The sequence below is a fragment of the Stenella coeruleoalba genome (assembly GCF_951394435.1).
Source record: "Stenella coeruleoalba genome assembly, chromosome: 3".
NCBI lineage: Eukaryota > Metazoa > Chordata > Mammalia > Artiodactyla > Delphinidae > Stenella > Stenella coeruleoalba.
Window position 1 is genome coordinate 171,227,158 of NC_137148.1, and position 16,232 is coordinate 171,243,389.

General features: G+C 58.1%; 1 protein-coding gene across 1 annotated transcript in view; it reads left to right on the forward strand.

The window, feature by feature from the left end:
- The window catches only part of ZFR2 (zinc finger RNA binding protein 2), a 42,314-nt gene that overhangs the window by 16,021 nt on the left and 10,061 nt on the right, over positions 1–16,232 (forward strand). Inside the window, exons 2-12 of the mRNA XM_079916584.1 lie at positions 1,424–1,655; positions 2,613–2,733; positions 3,202–3,405; positions 3,534–3,808; positions 6,645–6,827; positions 8,642–8,852; positions 10,005–10,165; positions 10,954–11,073; positions 12,403–12,542; positions 12,696–12,831; positions 13,314–13,504. Coding sequence (XP_079772710.1) covers positions 1,424–1,655; positions 2,613–2,733; positions 3,202–3,405; positions 3,534–3,808; positions 6,645–6,827; positions 8,642–8,852; positions 10,005–10,165; positions 10,954–11,073; positions 12,403–12,542; positions 12,696–12,831; positions 13,314–13,504 — 1,974 coding nt within the window. The remainder of the gene's footprint in view (positions 1–1,423; positions 1,656–2,612; positions 2,734–3,201; positions 3,406–3,533; positions 3,809–6,644; positions 6,828–8,641; positions 8,853–10,004; positions 10,166–10,953; positions 11,074–12,402; positions 12,543–12,695; positions 12,832–13,313; positions 13,505–16,232) is intronic.

The following is a 16,232-nucleotide window of genomic DNA, read 5'->3' on the forward strand; positions in this document are numbered from 1 at the left end:
GGTGTACAGCAAAGTGATTCAGTATTTTCTTTAAAGATCTTTTCCGTTATAGGTTATTATAAGATACTAAATATGGTTCCCTGTGCTCTACAGTAGGCCTTTGTTTATCTGTTTTCCATATAGTAGTGTGTACCTGTTAATCCCATATTCCTAATTTATTCCTCCCTCCCCTCCCCTTTGGTAACCGTAAGATTGTTTACTATGTCTGTGTGTCTGTTTCTGTTTTGTAAATAAGTTCATTTGTATCATTTTCAGATTTGACATATAAGTGATATAATATTTGTTTTTAACTCACTTCACTTAGTATGAGAATCTCTAGGTCCATCCATGTTGCTGCAAGTGGCAATATTTCATTCTATTTTATGGCTGAGTAATATTCCATTGTATATATGTACCACATCTTCTTTATCCATTCCTCTGTCGATGGGTGCTTAGGTTGCTTCCATGTCTTGGTTATTGTAAATAGTGCTGCAGTGAACATTGGGGTGCATACATCTTTCTGAATTAGAGTTTTCATCTTTTCTGGATATGTATCCAGGATTGGGATTGCTGGATCGTACGGTTGCTCTATTTTATTTATTTATTTTAATTTTTGAAGTTTTTGGCCGTTCCATGCGGCTTGTGGGATCTTAGTTCCCCGACCAAGGGTTGAACCCTGGCCCTCGGCAGTGAAAGTGCTGAGTCCTAACCACTTGACCACCAGGGAATTCCCACCTATTTTTATTTTTTAAGGAACTTCCATACCGTTTTCCATAGTGGCTACACCAATGTACATTCCCAACAACAGCGTAGGAGGGTTGTAGGAACTTTCTTATATGATTCTTACTGGTACTGGGCTAAACTCTTTGCCGATACCCTTCCGCAACAGACGGGCTTTTACATTTGAGGACTGTCTACTGGGTGACTGATATTTAGCGGAGTGAGGAGCGCGGGGATCAGAAAGATCTGGGTCTGAATCCGGCACTTGTCACCTGTCCTCAGAGTTTCATCCTCCAGACAGTGGGGACAGACCAACAGATGGACATACAGGCAGCTGGCAGTGCCTTCTCTAAGGGCAGGAAGGTAGGGATGACGTGAGGCAGACAAAAGGCCTCAGCTCTGGGCTTCCTGCAGAACAAACCACAAGCAAGAGCTGGTTCTTATAGGTAAAGAGTTCTTAGTTTAGCGTTAATCGACCTTCCATGATTTTTCTCAACTGTGAAAATGAAGACCAGGCTGGCTCCGAGCACTCAGGGTTGCTGTGAGATTGTGTTAATTCATGAAAAGCGCTTCCAATGGCGCCTGCGCTCACAGAAGAAAGGTCTTGGACTGGAGGCATCCAAGTGGCTGATGTCTAGTGTCAGATGGCATTTTTGTGCTCAGTGCAGGTTCTCGAATGCCAGGGTCTAACGCTGCTGGGTTGTCTGTTTATCTGTGGTTCTAGCGCCCAGCCTCCGATGAGTTTTCCCGTCCCAGCTGCTGGAACCAGCTTGGCCGTGCAGCCTGCTCCTGGACTGGGCCCTGCCTTGATCCCGTTTCCCGAGGCCGCCCAGCCACCCAGGCCCATCACTCCAGCGGGGTACGGCGGGTACCAGCCCCACCCCGGCCAGGACCTCGGTTACGGTGGCCAGCCCCAGGAGCCTGTGCCGGTGGCCACCACGGCTCCCTCCTACCAGGTATCAGCCCGACTTTTCTCTGCCCAGCACCAGTCCTTCCTTGAAAACGCAATCCAGACGGGCCATCACCCTCCTGATGCTCCCATCCCTGCCCTTAGAGGGGATGGAACTTTCCCCTCTTTCCCAGGCCTTTCCGGTGCTGACGATGCCCCCTTCCTGACCCCAAGCTCTAGGACCGCAGATCTGGCAGCTGTGTTTCCACGTGGAATCGCCAAGGCGTCCCACGCTCCATGTGGCCCAACCCCCTGAGCCTCTGTCACCCACAGTTTGTTCCTGATTTGCTCGGCCAAGCCATACCCACTTGGCTCCGTCCCCTCCCTCCTTTACTCCCCTTTGCTTCCCCAGGACCTCTGGGACTTCTCCCAACCTCCCATCCTGAGTTCCTGTCCTGCTCCCAGGGCCTCCTCCTGGCCTCTTGGTTCTGTCCTCACCTCCATGCAGTTAGTCCCTGGTCCACGCAACAGCTCATATCTCCCTGTGAACCAGAATCCAGCCGTGCTCCCTGTTGCCCCAGCCCCTCCCGGCGCCCCCGGCCCCGCCTGCCCCCGCAACCCCTTCCCTGGTGCTCGCAGTCCTCTGCTCCAAACAGCTTCCGGGCCTCCTGCGAGCCCACCCGTTGACCCCCACCAGGGCCTCTGCTCCCTGCCAACCTGGCCAGGAGCCTTGTCCCCAGTCTCCACATGCTTGCCTCCTCCTCCGAGCCATCCCTGGCAGCCCTTGTCCCGTTGCATGTTCCTCAGAGCACTTTTTCTCTCAGACATTAGCATCAGTTTTGAGGGAGCAGGCCACATCCCTCTCCCTGGTCGCTGCGTCCCCAGGTCCCAAAACAGAGGCTGGTACAGAGCAGGAGCTCGGGAACCACATGGATGCAGGCCTTGCAGGGGGCAAGGAGGGGGCTTTGCCCCACCCTGAGCACCTTTCTCCTGCTCTGTGTTCCCCATGGAAACCCTCTTGCAGGACAGTTACAGCTATGGACCATCGACAGCCGCTGGTGGCTACGAGAACAAACGGGACCCGCCACCTGCTGCTGGCCAGCCTCAGCTCCCAGCCATGGCCACGGCCACGCTCTGCCCACCAGGTGGGTGGGTCTCTGCAGGGTCTGGGCGGGGGCAAACGGGCCTCACTTACATGGGAGGGACCCCAGGAAAGTCAGGTTTCAAGCACATCAGGTTCACAGGAGGTGCAGCGGTAGCGTGGGTCTCAGGGCTGTCCCCTCAGATACGCCCCGAAGTCTCCACTAGTCAATGGGCCTGTGTGTGCGAGAGAGAGGGGCGGGGAGACCCAGACAGAGAGATGGGGGAGAGATGAAGGTGGGGCTGGAAGTGTTTTCCAAGGAGGTGGGTTCTGCTGAAGACTTGGAGTTTAGAGATTGGGAGAGCCCGGGGCTCCGGCCTCCAGCGCGGCTCAGACACCCGGGCTTCACAGCCAGTTGCGCCCAGGCCGTGCCAGCTCCTGGCAGCTGGGCCATCGTGTTGGTCACACTTTCTCTGCTCCCTGGGCCCGGTGTCACAGGAGTGGCTCTGCAGAGGCTGTGCTTGCTCTCCAGGGCCTCAAGGAGCCTACGGTGGCATTGGGTACAACCAAGCTCAGCCCCTGCCGCAGGTGCCCACCGCCGAGGCGGGGCAGCTGGCCAGCACTTCGCCCTCCACCTCCACCTACCCCCCTGCGAGCAGCACCCTGCCCGCAGCCTCCTCCCTCTCCACGCTGCCTTCCTCATCCTCGTTCGGCCCGGCCTCCGCCCCGTACACTGGTAAGATGGTGGTTTCCCCCGCAGGCATGCAAGTGCAGGCTGTTCCTTTTATTTGCAGCCGAAATAAATGTGGTCCTTTCCTCAAAACCAACCCATCTCCCCCTCTCATTTTTCTCTCCGCTTCTTAGGACCAAGCTGCCCAGGCTATGACACATCCCCGTACTCAGCAGTCAGTCCTTACTACCCCCCGCTGCTCCTCCCACAGATGCGGCCGCCCCCGCTCCCAAAGCCCGTGGACTCGTCCCTGTGGGGCGGCTCGGGAAGCAGTCCCAGTGCCCATTGCACCGACAGCTTTGCCAAGAAGCTACCAGTTGCCACCAAGCTGCCGAAACCCAGGGGTGGCCCCAAGCAGCTCCCGCTTCACTATTGTGACATCTGCAAGATCAGCTGTGCTGGTCCCCAGGTCAGCCGCCCCCGCCCCACGCTGGGCAGGCCCCAGACCTTCCTGCCCCGACAGGTGGGAGAGCCCTCCCTTGCCCCCTATGACCGGCCAGAGGTCAGGGTCGTTGCCTGCTCAAAAGAGATCTGTTATTAATTTGCAATGCCAAGTGCGCATCAGCATAACCTTAAAACTGCCTGGTGTTCTTGTGAAAGACACGAGAGCGGGGCCAGCGCTGGTTGTTGGCCGCAGAAGCGTGGCCTTGCACCCTGAGGCCATCTGCAGCAGGGAGGCCCTCAGCGCACCCTCCTGGACACGAGGGCTGGTAGGCGCGGCTGGTCACAGTGCACCTTTGCTGCAGGGCCGTGTAGGCAGAGCCGTGCAGGCAGGGCCGTGTAGGCAGAGCCGTGCAGACAGGACCGTGCAGGCAGAGCCGTGCAGACAGGGCCTTGCAGGCAGGGCCGTGCAGACAGGGCCGTGTAGGCAGGGCCGTGCAGACAGGGCCGTGTAGGCAGGGCCGTGCAGACAGGGCCGTGTAGGCAGGGCCGTGCAGACAGGGCCGTGTAGGCAGGGCCGTGCAGACAGGGCCGTGTAGGCAGGGCCGCAGGCGGGTAAAAGCAGCATGTTCGTGCACGTGTGCGGGCGAGTGGACTGCTGTCTAAGCAAAGGACCTCCCCAACTACGCTCGCAAGTGACCCACCTCGCTCCCTGCAAAGATCATCAGACGCTAGGGCTGGTCCTCACAAAACACCCCGTGTGGACTTTGTCTTGTTCTTAGTACTCTGAGAGAAAGCTGGCACCGTGGAGGCATGCAGAAACTCCAAATCGCAGGCTATAGAGGTGTGGGAGGAGCCCAGAACCCTCATTCAGCCCAGACTTCCCTGGCAGAGGGACGAGGGCCGGGCGGCCCGCACTCAGGGCTGCATCGTGAGGATTCTTGGTTCCTCTCACTAGTCCAATACAAGGTCTGCTCCTGTGATTCTAGACTCTTCGTGGCATCACGTTGAGCAAGGGTGTGATGCTCCCCATGGCCGTGGGGTGTGACGGAGCGTGGGCACGTGAGCATCACCCGAGTGGGTGTCGAGGCCTCTCTGAGCCTCGTCTCCCCGTGGGACCGGGTTTCCCCAAGCGTGTCACCACTCGGCATAGCATCTGGCACGCAGACATGTCAGCTCCAGTTGTTCCCAGCTTTTTGTAATGATAACAGCGCTTGTTCGTTGGACTTTTCATTGAGGTAGTGGTGGTTTCACAGGTGGTTGTAAGAAACACCGCGGAGAGGCCCACGTGCCCTCACCCAACACCCCGAGTGCTGACGTTTTGCCAAACTACAGTCACTATCACAGCTGGCATGTTGGCCTTGAACCCGTCCACTGAGTCAGAGGTCCCAGGTTTTACTGGTCTCACTTGCACCTGTGTATGCCTGTGTGCACGTGCGTGTGCATGCATGTGGTCTGCTCCGTGCGAGCTCATCACCTGCCCAGGCTCGCACATCCGCCTCCACCACCGAGATGCCAGGTGCTTCTGCGGAGTCCCCGTGCTGCCCTTTCCTGCTCACCCCTCCCGCGCCCACCCAGCGCCACTTGAGACACGGTTAACGTGGAAGCAGCCACACACGGCCTCCATCTGCATCGGAAGGACTTGGTTGGTGTGGCCTCCTCGCAGCGGGGGCAGCACTTCTGCCTCTTTTCCGGGCACCTGTCTTTGAGTCCAGGACGGCACAGTTGGCAGTGCGGTCTCCGTCCCGGCCAAGCGAGGGGCCGCCAGGGCAGCTGTGGGCTTCAGGAGCCGCGGGGCGCCCGGCAGGCCTCCTTCTAATGCTCCTCTGGGTTTTTTCTCATTCCACATCCGGTCCGTGTCTGTGATGGAGAATCAGGCATTGGGATGGCATAAACTGCGAACATTTGTTCTTTCTACGGGCTCAGACTCTGCGAAGTGTGTTCTGAAGTAGTTTACTGTTGGCGCCTTGGTGTATATCCTTCCAGGCTTGTCTCCGGCCCACAGGCTTTTACGTCATGTCCGTGCGTGCGTGCGTGTGTGTGTGTGTGTGTTCTGTGGCTTAGGTAAAAACACAGATTCCTGGGACTTCCCTGGCGGTCCAGTGGTTAAGACTCTGCACTTCCACTGCAGGGGGCATGGGTTCAATCCCTGGTCAGGGAACTAAGATCCCACATGCCACGAGGCACAGCCAAAAAAAAAACCCCACAGATTTCTACATTCCGAGAGCACCCTTCCCACTCCTGTCCCTGCCCCCAGAGCCAGCCAATGTCACCAGTGCCTTTGGTATTTTCCAGAGGCATTTCTATTGCGCGGAATGTTGACTTTTGGCATGGTTAGAGGGCATTGGGTTAGCAGCCCCACTTTGCCTCATCTTAAGGCTTCCCAGAGACAAGTCAGGGCTGCCCCGTGAGAGCTCAGTCGTGTGCCAGACGCTGTCAGACATCTCGGGCACGCGGTGCGGGAAGCGTGGGTCTGTGCCTCGTGGCCACCTCCCCCAGGTGGACCCCGCGGTTTGGGAGCAGTGCTCTAACAGTGAAGTGTGTCCCCCATCGTTCCGGTAGCACGCGTCCTTGCTTGGCTTCTGAGGTCAGATTCTAAAAAGCAGCCCCTGAAAGTAAATGTGTGCTCCTTTGAGGATGCTTGCTGAAGAAACTCATTGATTTTTAGAAAAAACAAAAGAGAAGGCAACCTTATGTCTTTCAGTCCAAGCTTCTGAGTCTTCTCTCTGTTGACTGGGCTTTAAAAGGAGGCCCTGAACAGAGGGGTGGGGACATCAGGCCTCCCGTGAACTGCGGCGACGGGGAAGGCGCGGTGCCAGGTGGGCACACACCCCCCTCAGGCCGCCCTCGCTCTCTGCCGGCAGACCTACCGCGAGCACCTGGAAGGGCAGAAGCACAAAAAGAAAGAGGCGGCTCAGAATATGGGCATCCAGCCCAGCAGCAGCCCACGAGGGGTGCAGGCGCAGCTGCACTGCGACCTGTGTGCCGTGTCCTGCACCGGGGCGGAGGCCTATGCTGCCCACATCCGGGGGTCCAAGCACCAGAAGGTAGGAGCCCCTCACAGGCCCCGGCCCACTCGGGACCCAGAGGGGCATCCCATGACGTGGGGGGTGGGCAGCCACCCACGAGAAGCGGCTTTCCCTGCAGGCCCACGCGTCCTCCTTCCTCCAAAGCCAAACGGCTTCTCCCAGTTATAAAAGTCACATCTGCCCCTGGACAGAAGCATGGAGCAGGGCAGCTCGTACCCAGACCCCAGAAGAAACTGTTCTTGGCCTTGGGTGTGTCTGCACGTATATATGAACCAGAGTTTGTATGTTGATGAGATCAAATTGTATATTCCATTTGGGGTCCTTATTTATTAAAAATCAAATTAAAGTAGTAAGGTTTAATATTTTAATATCAAAGTTTTCATTGATACTAAATTATTTAATATCAGCATTTGTCATATTTATTACTATTTTAATATCAACGATTTCCTGTGGGCTTAAAAATGCCTGTAGTATGTCATATTATGAGGAAATGAATGGGCTCCTCCACCCGAGAGAAGGTAGGGCCCCTCTCCCTATGCCCTCTTTCTATGGTCCAGAGGTGCTTTTTGGAAATCAGCAAACCTTCCCGAGATGGCATCATGAACCTGCAAGGTGATGCTCACCTTTCAGGTATGCGCTGAGGACAGGAGGAGGGGGAATTCCTGGCTGGACGCCTGCTTTGAGCTGCACCACGAGGTTTAGAGTGAGAGGGTTAGGAAGGCCCCTGTCCCGTGGCTGCCTCTCTCTGCCCCGTCCACAGAACCCCCTCCAGCTGCCCCAGCTCACCGGCCATGCTCCCTCCTGCCCCCGGGCCTTTGCTCACACCCTGCCTTCGGCAGCCCCCTTCCAGCCCCCGCTGCAGGCTGGGCCTCCCCGAGCGCCTGCCTGAGGATCTGTCTTCTCCCCCTGCTCATCAAGGGCCTCGTTCCCCAGCCCAGCTGGGACAGGCTCTCGAATGCCTGCGTGAACCCACAAAACCCACCAAGGAAGGAGCAGTGAGGCGTGGAAAAGGGGACGTGCCGGCCTGGTGGTAGCAGGGGTGCAGGCGGGAGAGCTGGGCCCAGGCGGGGTGGGCTGCGGGTGTCACAGCTCGCAGGCTGGGACTCGTTCTGGGGTCAGGAGGCCCTGCAGCCAGCCCCGGGGTGGGGGGCAGGTTTGAGCCGTGAGTGTCAGAGAGTTAGAGCCAGAGAAGGTGTCTGAGACGGTCGTCAGTGCAGACTCTGGGGGTGGTGGAACAGTCCTTTCCAATGGGAACTTTTGCAATTAAATGCCTTTGTTGGTGGCGGGGCATGCCGAGGACAGGGCAGGTGACTGTATCCTAGGTGGATCTGTGTCCCTGGACGTGTATGTGAGTTCCTGCAGAATGTGGAGGTGTGTCTATGGACGTGTACACCCACGTATACCTAGCATGGATCTGTGTCGTGGACACGTACATGTGTCCATCTTAGCAGGCGCTCTACACACACTGTGTCTCTACCTGGGGCTGGCACTGGGCTGGTGCTTGGCATGCAGAAAACAGCCGTGCTTCTCAGCGCAGGCGGTGGAGTTTGGAGGAAGGGGGTCTGTGTAAGCCAGCAGGGGTGTCAAAGTCATAGGTCCCCCATATGCAGGAGTAGTGGGGGCCTAGAAGCAGGAGACAGCTCAGGAAGGCCCTTCCCAAGGCATTTAAGTGGGAGCAGGGGGAAGGGGCAGGGTCCCCGGGGACAGGGTGGACCACCGCCCTCACTTCCACAGTCTGCCAGCTCCCCCATGCCCAGTGAGGTGCTCTTCCTACCCCTGAGGAAGGTTGGCCAGGCCTGAGCAGCCCTTACAGGGGGCTGGGTCTGTTCCAGGTCTTCAAGCTGCACACCAAATTGGGGAAGCCCATTCCCAGCATGGACCCGGCGCCAGCGAATTCGGCCCAGGCCACCAGCACCAGCCAGCCGGCCTCCACCCCCCTCACCGTAGAGAGCCCCCCTGCGGCCCCTGCCAGCCCCAGCATGTGTGCCCCAAGCAGGCCAGCGCCAGCCAGGAGACCGGCCGCCTCGAAGGCCTCGCACGTGGGTACGTGTCTCTGCGCTTCACAGCCCCTGCCCTGCCTCAACAAGCTCGAGCCTCAGAGACGGGATGGTCCGGTCAACGGTGTGTGTGCGTCCATCACTTCTGGGGAGGCAGGACCTATGAAGGGGGTGGTTCTCTCCCAGATCCCCGCCGGCGGGGTGCCTTCTGCCGCCTTTGGCCCACCCTGGGGAAGCGTGGGCAGAACCAGTGCAGCTTCCATTTCTTCCCGTGGAGCTTGGGACTGAGCCGCGTGCTGGCCACACTCGCGAAGCCGGCCCTAGGCCTGGAGAATCCCCTGGGCTGCCGCCTTCCACATGCTGGAAGCAGCCCCCTTTACACCGGGCACTCTGATAAGTGAGGTGGGCCCCGGGAAATCCAGGCAGGTTCCTCGCAGCCCCACCTCCAACTCTGCCTTCCCTCGAGCGTGTGTCACCCGCACCTGCTATGACCCCTGGGCAGTCACGGCTGCCGAGGGACATGCATTTCAAGGGTAAATAGGCTTACATGTCAGGCACTCACTCCACGTGCCTGATTCACCCTCCACGGCTCTAGGTTTGTCATTAGTCCCACTTTACAGATGGAAGAACCGAGGGGAGGGGAGGAAAAGCACTTGGCTCTGGACCACCCAGTGAGCGGTGGAGGTGGGATTCCAACCCAGTCTCTGCTCTCCACCACCACGCTTTGTGTGGGAGGCGGGGCCTATTTTATTTTGAGCCTCAGCAGGCCTGAGATTTGAACCATCACGTGATGTTGAAGATCAAAATGTAAAGCGGTTTTGGTGACAAAGAAATGTCTCCCTTCTGAGGCTCAGTAAACCCTCGTCTGCTTGATGTTCCACTGTTGGTTAACTAAGGGCTGCAGACTTGTGCAGCAGTGGCGGTTGTCCTCAGAGAGGGGCCTACGACCTGCGCCTCCCTGTGGACCCATCCACCTTGGCACCAAACGCTGTGAGGGCCTCGCTCTCCCAGTCGTGACCCAGGCTGGTGGGAAGGGGTCTCGTGGGACTCTGGATCCCATTGGCTGACGTCACGGAAGGGGGAGGGGGGCAGTGGGAGACCCGGTGGCATCGAGTTGTACCCTTCATGCTGGCGGACCAGAAGCCGACCCTGGTTGCTGGCTGGAGCAGATTATAAGTCACGCGGTTCTTCCTTCCAGGGCCTCCTGCGCTGCCGGCGGCAGACAGCAGATCCCCCCAGGGGAAACCGGCACACCCCAGATCAGAGCAGCCCGGAGAACCGCCCGCCCAAGGAGGCTCTGTGGAAGCTTCTGGAACGTGCTGTGATGCACAGCCGGTGGGCCCAGGCTACGTGGAGGAGGTAAGTGCTGGGCGTCTGGCCATCGGCTCACCCTGCTCCACCCTGGGCTCCGGTGGAGAAGGACCTTGCGGAGCCGGGCCTCGAGGCCTCGTCCCAGTTCTCCCCCTGAGACTTGCACACCCGCCCCGGGAAGACCTCAGTGAGCCAGCATCCCTTGGATCTCACTGGAAGGCCCGGGTGCTGGCCTTCAGATCTTAGAAGGAAGGCCCGAGACAGGCAGAGGTGTTTCCTGCCACCGGGCAGCCCCTCTTCCCGCGGCAAGGAAGGTGGCAGGAGGGATCTGTGTCCTGGAAACCCACGGGCACGTGATCCTCGGGCACAGGAGCCAGTGTGCGCCCCACACAGCACCACCTGCACGCCCGGGGCTTTGTGGAGCTCAGGTTCTGAGCCCCTCCCTACGAGCCCACAGTCGCAGCCTCCCGGGTGCCTCCTGGGCCGTGCATGTGGGCATTTCTTCCGTGCTCGTGTTCGTGCTTTTGTTCACCCAACTCAGCACCTTCTGTTTTGTCCCCTGCAAAATAGCCACACCAGGCAGGCTTCCTGCCAGTCTGGTGGCAGCCCCGGGATGGGGGGACAGGGGAAGGGAGGACAGGACGGTGGTGGCAGAGGGGAGCCGGGCCTGGGAGGGCGCGCTGGTGAAGAGCCACTCCTTTGAAAGCGTAAACCGCTGGGCAGGCAGGAAACCAGCACCCAGCCTGGATGGCCCTGGGGGAAGGAGGTGCCCTGCTGGAGCCCAGACCCGACGCGTGGGGGCTGTGGGCAGCGCTCAGCCGTGCCTTGTGTCTCAGGTGTGCAACGAGGAGGGCAGAGTGATCCGATTCCACTGCAAGCTGTGCGAGTGCAGCTTCAATGACCCCAATGCCCGGGACATGCACGTGAGGGGGCGGCGGCACCGGCTGCAGTATAAGGTGTGCCTGCAGGGGGCGTCTGGTGGGCCTGGCTGGGGGTGAGCGTCTGTGCTCTTGACATCTTGGCTCACGTCTCAAAACACACATTTTGCCCGCATGAGTCGGAGCCCCTGGGCCCTTCATCACCCCGGGCTCAGCCAGAGGGACCCTTGGCTGCTTTCACAATGCCTTCTTGTCACAGGTTTGCCGGGGCACGCATGCACACGTGTGTTTAGACACACTTGACTATCGGGCCCCGTGTACACTTGTGCACAGCACACACTGTGACTCTCCTTGTGACAAACAATGGCTTCTGGATATTTCCTCTCTTTTCAGCAGCCTTGTTGAGATATCATTCACACACCACACAGCTCGCCCATGTAAAGTGGCTTTTACTACATTCACAGAGTGTACAACCAGCAGCTCCATCTAGTTCCAGAACAGTCCGTCAGGAGCCCCGTTCCCATTGGCAGCCACCCCCAGCCCCTACCCCAGGCCCTGACAACCAGGAGCCCACTCTCTGTGTCTATGGATCTGCCTGTTCTGGACGTTTCCCATCAGTGGAATCACACACTGGGTGTCCTGTGTCTGGCTTCTCTCACTGAGCATCGTGTTCTCAGGGTCCGTCCACGGTGTAGCGAGTGTCAGTGCTTCACCCCTTTTCCTGGCTGAGAGATGCTCCCGTGTGTGGAGGGACACGTTGTGTGTGTTTCACCCGCTGAAGCACACTTGTGTTGTTTCCACCAGTGACCAATCCTTAGACAACACTACACTCTTTGAGTGATAGATTTAAGTACTAAGGACAAAGCCCAGTGAGCGAATTGGCAATGCTATTTAGAATATATAGATCTGGATCCCACACAAACGGAGTTTCCCTGGGTTACTCTGATCGGGATGAGCATTTCCGTTCAGTCGTCCGTCGGCATGCGTGACCACTGACCGCGGGTGCTCCTCTGTGTTGCGGTGCCTTCTCCCTCGGCTCCTCTGTCAGATGCGTGGACGGTTGGCTTGCGCAGTGGCAGACGTCACGTCTGCCGCTTTGCAAGTCGGTCGTAGTTTTGTTCCCCGCGGTGGTTCCCTTTCCTGCCATGGCCTTTGGGGACGAGGAGTGTTGACACTTTGGGGATTGAAACTCACTGTTGTCTAAACCTGGCAGGAGGGACTTCCCTGGCGGTCCAGCGGGTAAGACTGCGCTTCCACTGCAGGGGGTGCGGGTTTGATCCCTGGTTGGGGAACTAAGATCCCGCGTGCCGTGGGGCATGGCCAAACAATAAAAAAATAAAAAATAAACCTGGCAGGAGGTGGCACCCCCAGCATTCTCATCTGAACGAAGGTCCCCCATTTTCCCAGAAAAAAGTGAACCCCGATTTTCCGATTGCGGACAAGCCCAGCACGAGAGTTCGGAAGCTGCTGGAGGAGAGGCTGAGGAAGCAGCGGCAGCTGAGCAAGCAGCGTCTGGGGGAGCTGCGGCGCCAGCATGACGAGATGAGGTGCGAGGCCTCAGGGCCCTCCCCCGCCAGCCGCTCTCAGCCTGGGCCAGACCAGGTGGCACGCGGAGCCGCTTCTGGGGCTCCCCACGCTCTCCTGCGTGACCGGCCCAGGGTCCCGCCGCTGCTCACGGCTCCTTGTCCCTGCCACCCCAGCAGGCGCTACGGCTTGTGCAAGAGGTGGCTGGAAGAGGAGCCACAGGCGCAGGAGGCGCGCTCGGGACGCTCACTGCCCGACCAGCATGCACCTCCCCTCAGGAGCAGGCCCGGGTTGTCCACAGCCAAGCCTCTGGTGGGTGGTGGTCTCATCTTGATATCCAAATGCCTCAGGGGCTGGGGACTGGAGGGGGCTGAGGGCCTTACCTCCAGCCACAGCGATCCCTTAAAGCTTCCTGAGGCCCCAGTGGTCACATCCCTCTGGAGCCTTTGGGTGTCTGTCCATCTGAGGGGGCGGGCCGGGTCGGATGGGAACTGTGGATTGCACCCCGCTGACGGAGGGGGTCACCAGCTGCCTCGGGGCCTCTGGCTCGGAAATTCGACAATGTTGTCCAGGGAGCCCACTGGACCCCCCAGTCGGCCCAAGTTCCCCACAGCCATCGGGGCCCTGGGGTCCTCACTGGTCCACCTCCCCTGTGGACTCTCTCATTCCTCTGCCTGGCTCTCCGGCCACCGCTTGCCTGTCAAAGCCAGCCTGACTCCGGGCCCCCCGCATCCCCCTGGCCACCGGGGCCTCTCAACCCGCCCGTGATGTGACACGTGTGCCTTTCCCCGAAGCCCATGAGGCGGCCGGAGTCCAGCGATGACCGGCACGTCATGTGCAAGCACACCGCCATCTACCCCACAGAGGAGGAGCTCCTGGCCATCCAGAAGGCCGTCTCCCACTCAGAGCGCGCCCTCAAGCTGGTGTCCGACACAATGGCCGAGGAGGATTCCGCACGCCCAGAGCCAGAGGGCGGGGAGTGCAGGTAATGGGCATCACCCTCCTGTTCGGGGGGGCCCGGGGTGACAGGGGCGGCTCCACTGCCAGGTGGCTTCGAGCCCTTGGACACCCAGGGCTTTCCAGAAAACTCCCCAAGAGAGGCTCAGAGCCGGAGCCCCGAGACTCATAGGGAATTGTAGTCCCAACTGGAGAGAGCCGTTGTTCTAACACCAGAAGTTACTTTTCCTGTCGAAGGCGTGCATAGAAATGTAGTTCGCAGGGGATTAGCCCCTCTGTTTCCTCACCCATAATGCGGACATAAGTGTGATTCTCCTGGAGCAGGAGGTGCCGCCGAGCATCCGCATGAATCATCTTTCCAGCTGCCGGGAGTGTTGCAAGGTGGAAAGTCCCGATGCCTTGTATCCATTTACTTTTCTGGCCGCGCCACACAGCTTGTGGGATCTTAGTTCCCCGACCAGGGATTGAATCCGGGTCCTCAGCAGTGAGAGCGTGGAGTCCTAACCACTGGACCGCCAGGGAATGCCATCATTTACTTTTTTAAGGTTTTTTGTGGGTTTTTTTGGTGGTAAAATACTCATAACACAAAATTTGCTATTGTGACCATTTTTACGTGTACACTACGGCAGCACTAAGTACATTCACAAGGTTGTGCAACCATCACCGCTGTCCATTTCCAGAACTTTTTCATGATCCAAAACAGAAATCTGTCCCGTGAAATTCCCCAGGCCACCCGCTGCCCCTGCCCCTGGCACCCACCTTTCCACTCCCTGTCTCCACGGCTTGGCCTGTTCTGGGTGTTTCACGCCAGTGGAATCATGCAGCATCTGTCCTTTTGTGTCTGGCTGATTCGAACCAGTAGCTTCTTCCTGCCACAGTGTTTGCTCCCCGACAAGAACATGCGAGCCACTCATGGGTCACCAGGTGTCATAATGAAATGCACTCACCCCTCAGCGTGAACGCAGCTGCCTCCCCGGGACGGGGCCTTCCTCACCGCCTGGAAGGGGAAGCAGGCACGGCCCCTCGGGCAGAAAGGGGGGCCCTCCCTTAACCTCCACCCCGATGTATTCTGAAGGAAAAGGCCCCTCACTTAGTGCTTTGCAGTTTTGCTCCCGTTTTCTCCCTGTACTCGTGTTTTGGGTTTGTTGTTGTTTGTTTGTTTGAAAATATTTTATTTATTTATTTATTTATTTATGGCTGCTTTGGGTCTTAGTTGCAGCATGCGGGGTCTTGGTTGCAGTATGTGGGATCTTTCGTTGCGGCGTGTGGGCTCTTCGTTGCCGTGCGCAGGCTTCTCTGTAGTCGTGGTGTGCAGGCTCATTAGTTGCGGCGCGAGGACTCTCTAGTTGTGGTGCGTGGGTTCCGTAGCCCTGTGGCATGTGGGATCTTAGTTCCCTGACCAGAGATTGAACTGGTGCTCCCTGCAGTGGAAGCGCAAAGTCTTAACCACTGGACCGCCAGGGAAGTCGTGGATGTTCCATTATTTACTTAACTATCGCAAAGAGTGTGTTAGTATTTGGTTTTTTTTTTCCTATTTTATTATGGAAATTCTCTAACACACACAAAAGGTGACGAGGCCCAAGTGACCATCCCTAAACCAGGAAAGACTCACTTGCTCTCTACCCACCCCACTCCTGGACAGACCGCTGCGGTTAAAGACGATACCAGGCATCAGCCTGAGGGTGGAGTACGTGTCTCTAAACAAGACTCTTTTTCATTTAACAAAACCAGAACACCATTATCATACTTGAAAAAAATGAACAATAGTTCTTCAACCCCATCAAATATCCAGTCAGTGCTGAAATTTCCAGTTTTTTGTTTAGGGTTTTTTTTTTGTTTTGCAGTTGGTGTTGAATCAGGGTCCAAATTGATTGACAACCTGTCAGTCTCTTTATCTGCAGGTTCCCCGCCTCTCTGCTTTGTCTTCCCCTGAAGGATCTGGTCCTGGTCCCGTAGAGTCCCAGGTGTGGCCAGGTCCCCTCGGACCATCCCAGGCTCTAGCACTTGCAGTCCCAAGACAGACCACAGAGAAATACACAAATGCATTACAGAATTAGGTTATCTCGTATCCTGAGAAGTGTCACGAAGAAAACAGCAAAGTGGGGATCAGGGAGTGGCAGGATCAGGTGGCAGCTTCGAGAGCCAAGGGGTGGACATTTGTGTTGTGACAGCCGTGGGGAGGGCCACCACGTGAGGGCACCCCAGGCAGTGGTCCAGGTGGGATGAGCCTCCTGGGGAGGGAGTGGAAGGAGAGGGCGGTGACGAGGCGGCCCAGGGGTCAGGCTGGGGACCTCGGACCCCAGGAGGAAGCTTGGTGTCCCCAGCCTGCAGAGGGGCAGCACTGGGAGGGTGGCTGCTGGGCGGACGCGGTGGTGGCAGTCACCTGCAGAAAGTGACCAGGCCGGTGCAGTGCAGGTGGGGACACGACTCGGGGAGAGGCAGGGATCGTCTGGCCGGCGGCCTTGGGGGAGTCCAGCTGGGGGCGAAGCGGCCGCAGAGGCGGCTCAGCAGCACGAAGCCAAAAGGACCGACGAGGGGGCCCTGCTGGCTGAGGACCAGGGCGCCGCTGGGGGTGGCCATGGGTGGCCTCTTCCAGAATGCAGTTTATTAGGAAACGGTGACGGCCACCAGCCCTGCTGAGCAACACAACTTCCTAGCGGCGGTTCCAAGCACTTCTCCCAGATCTGTCTCTTCGTGGCTCTTTGATCAGGTGCCCCTGGGGAGGGCCGTGCTCCCGTTTTACAGATGAGGAAGCG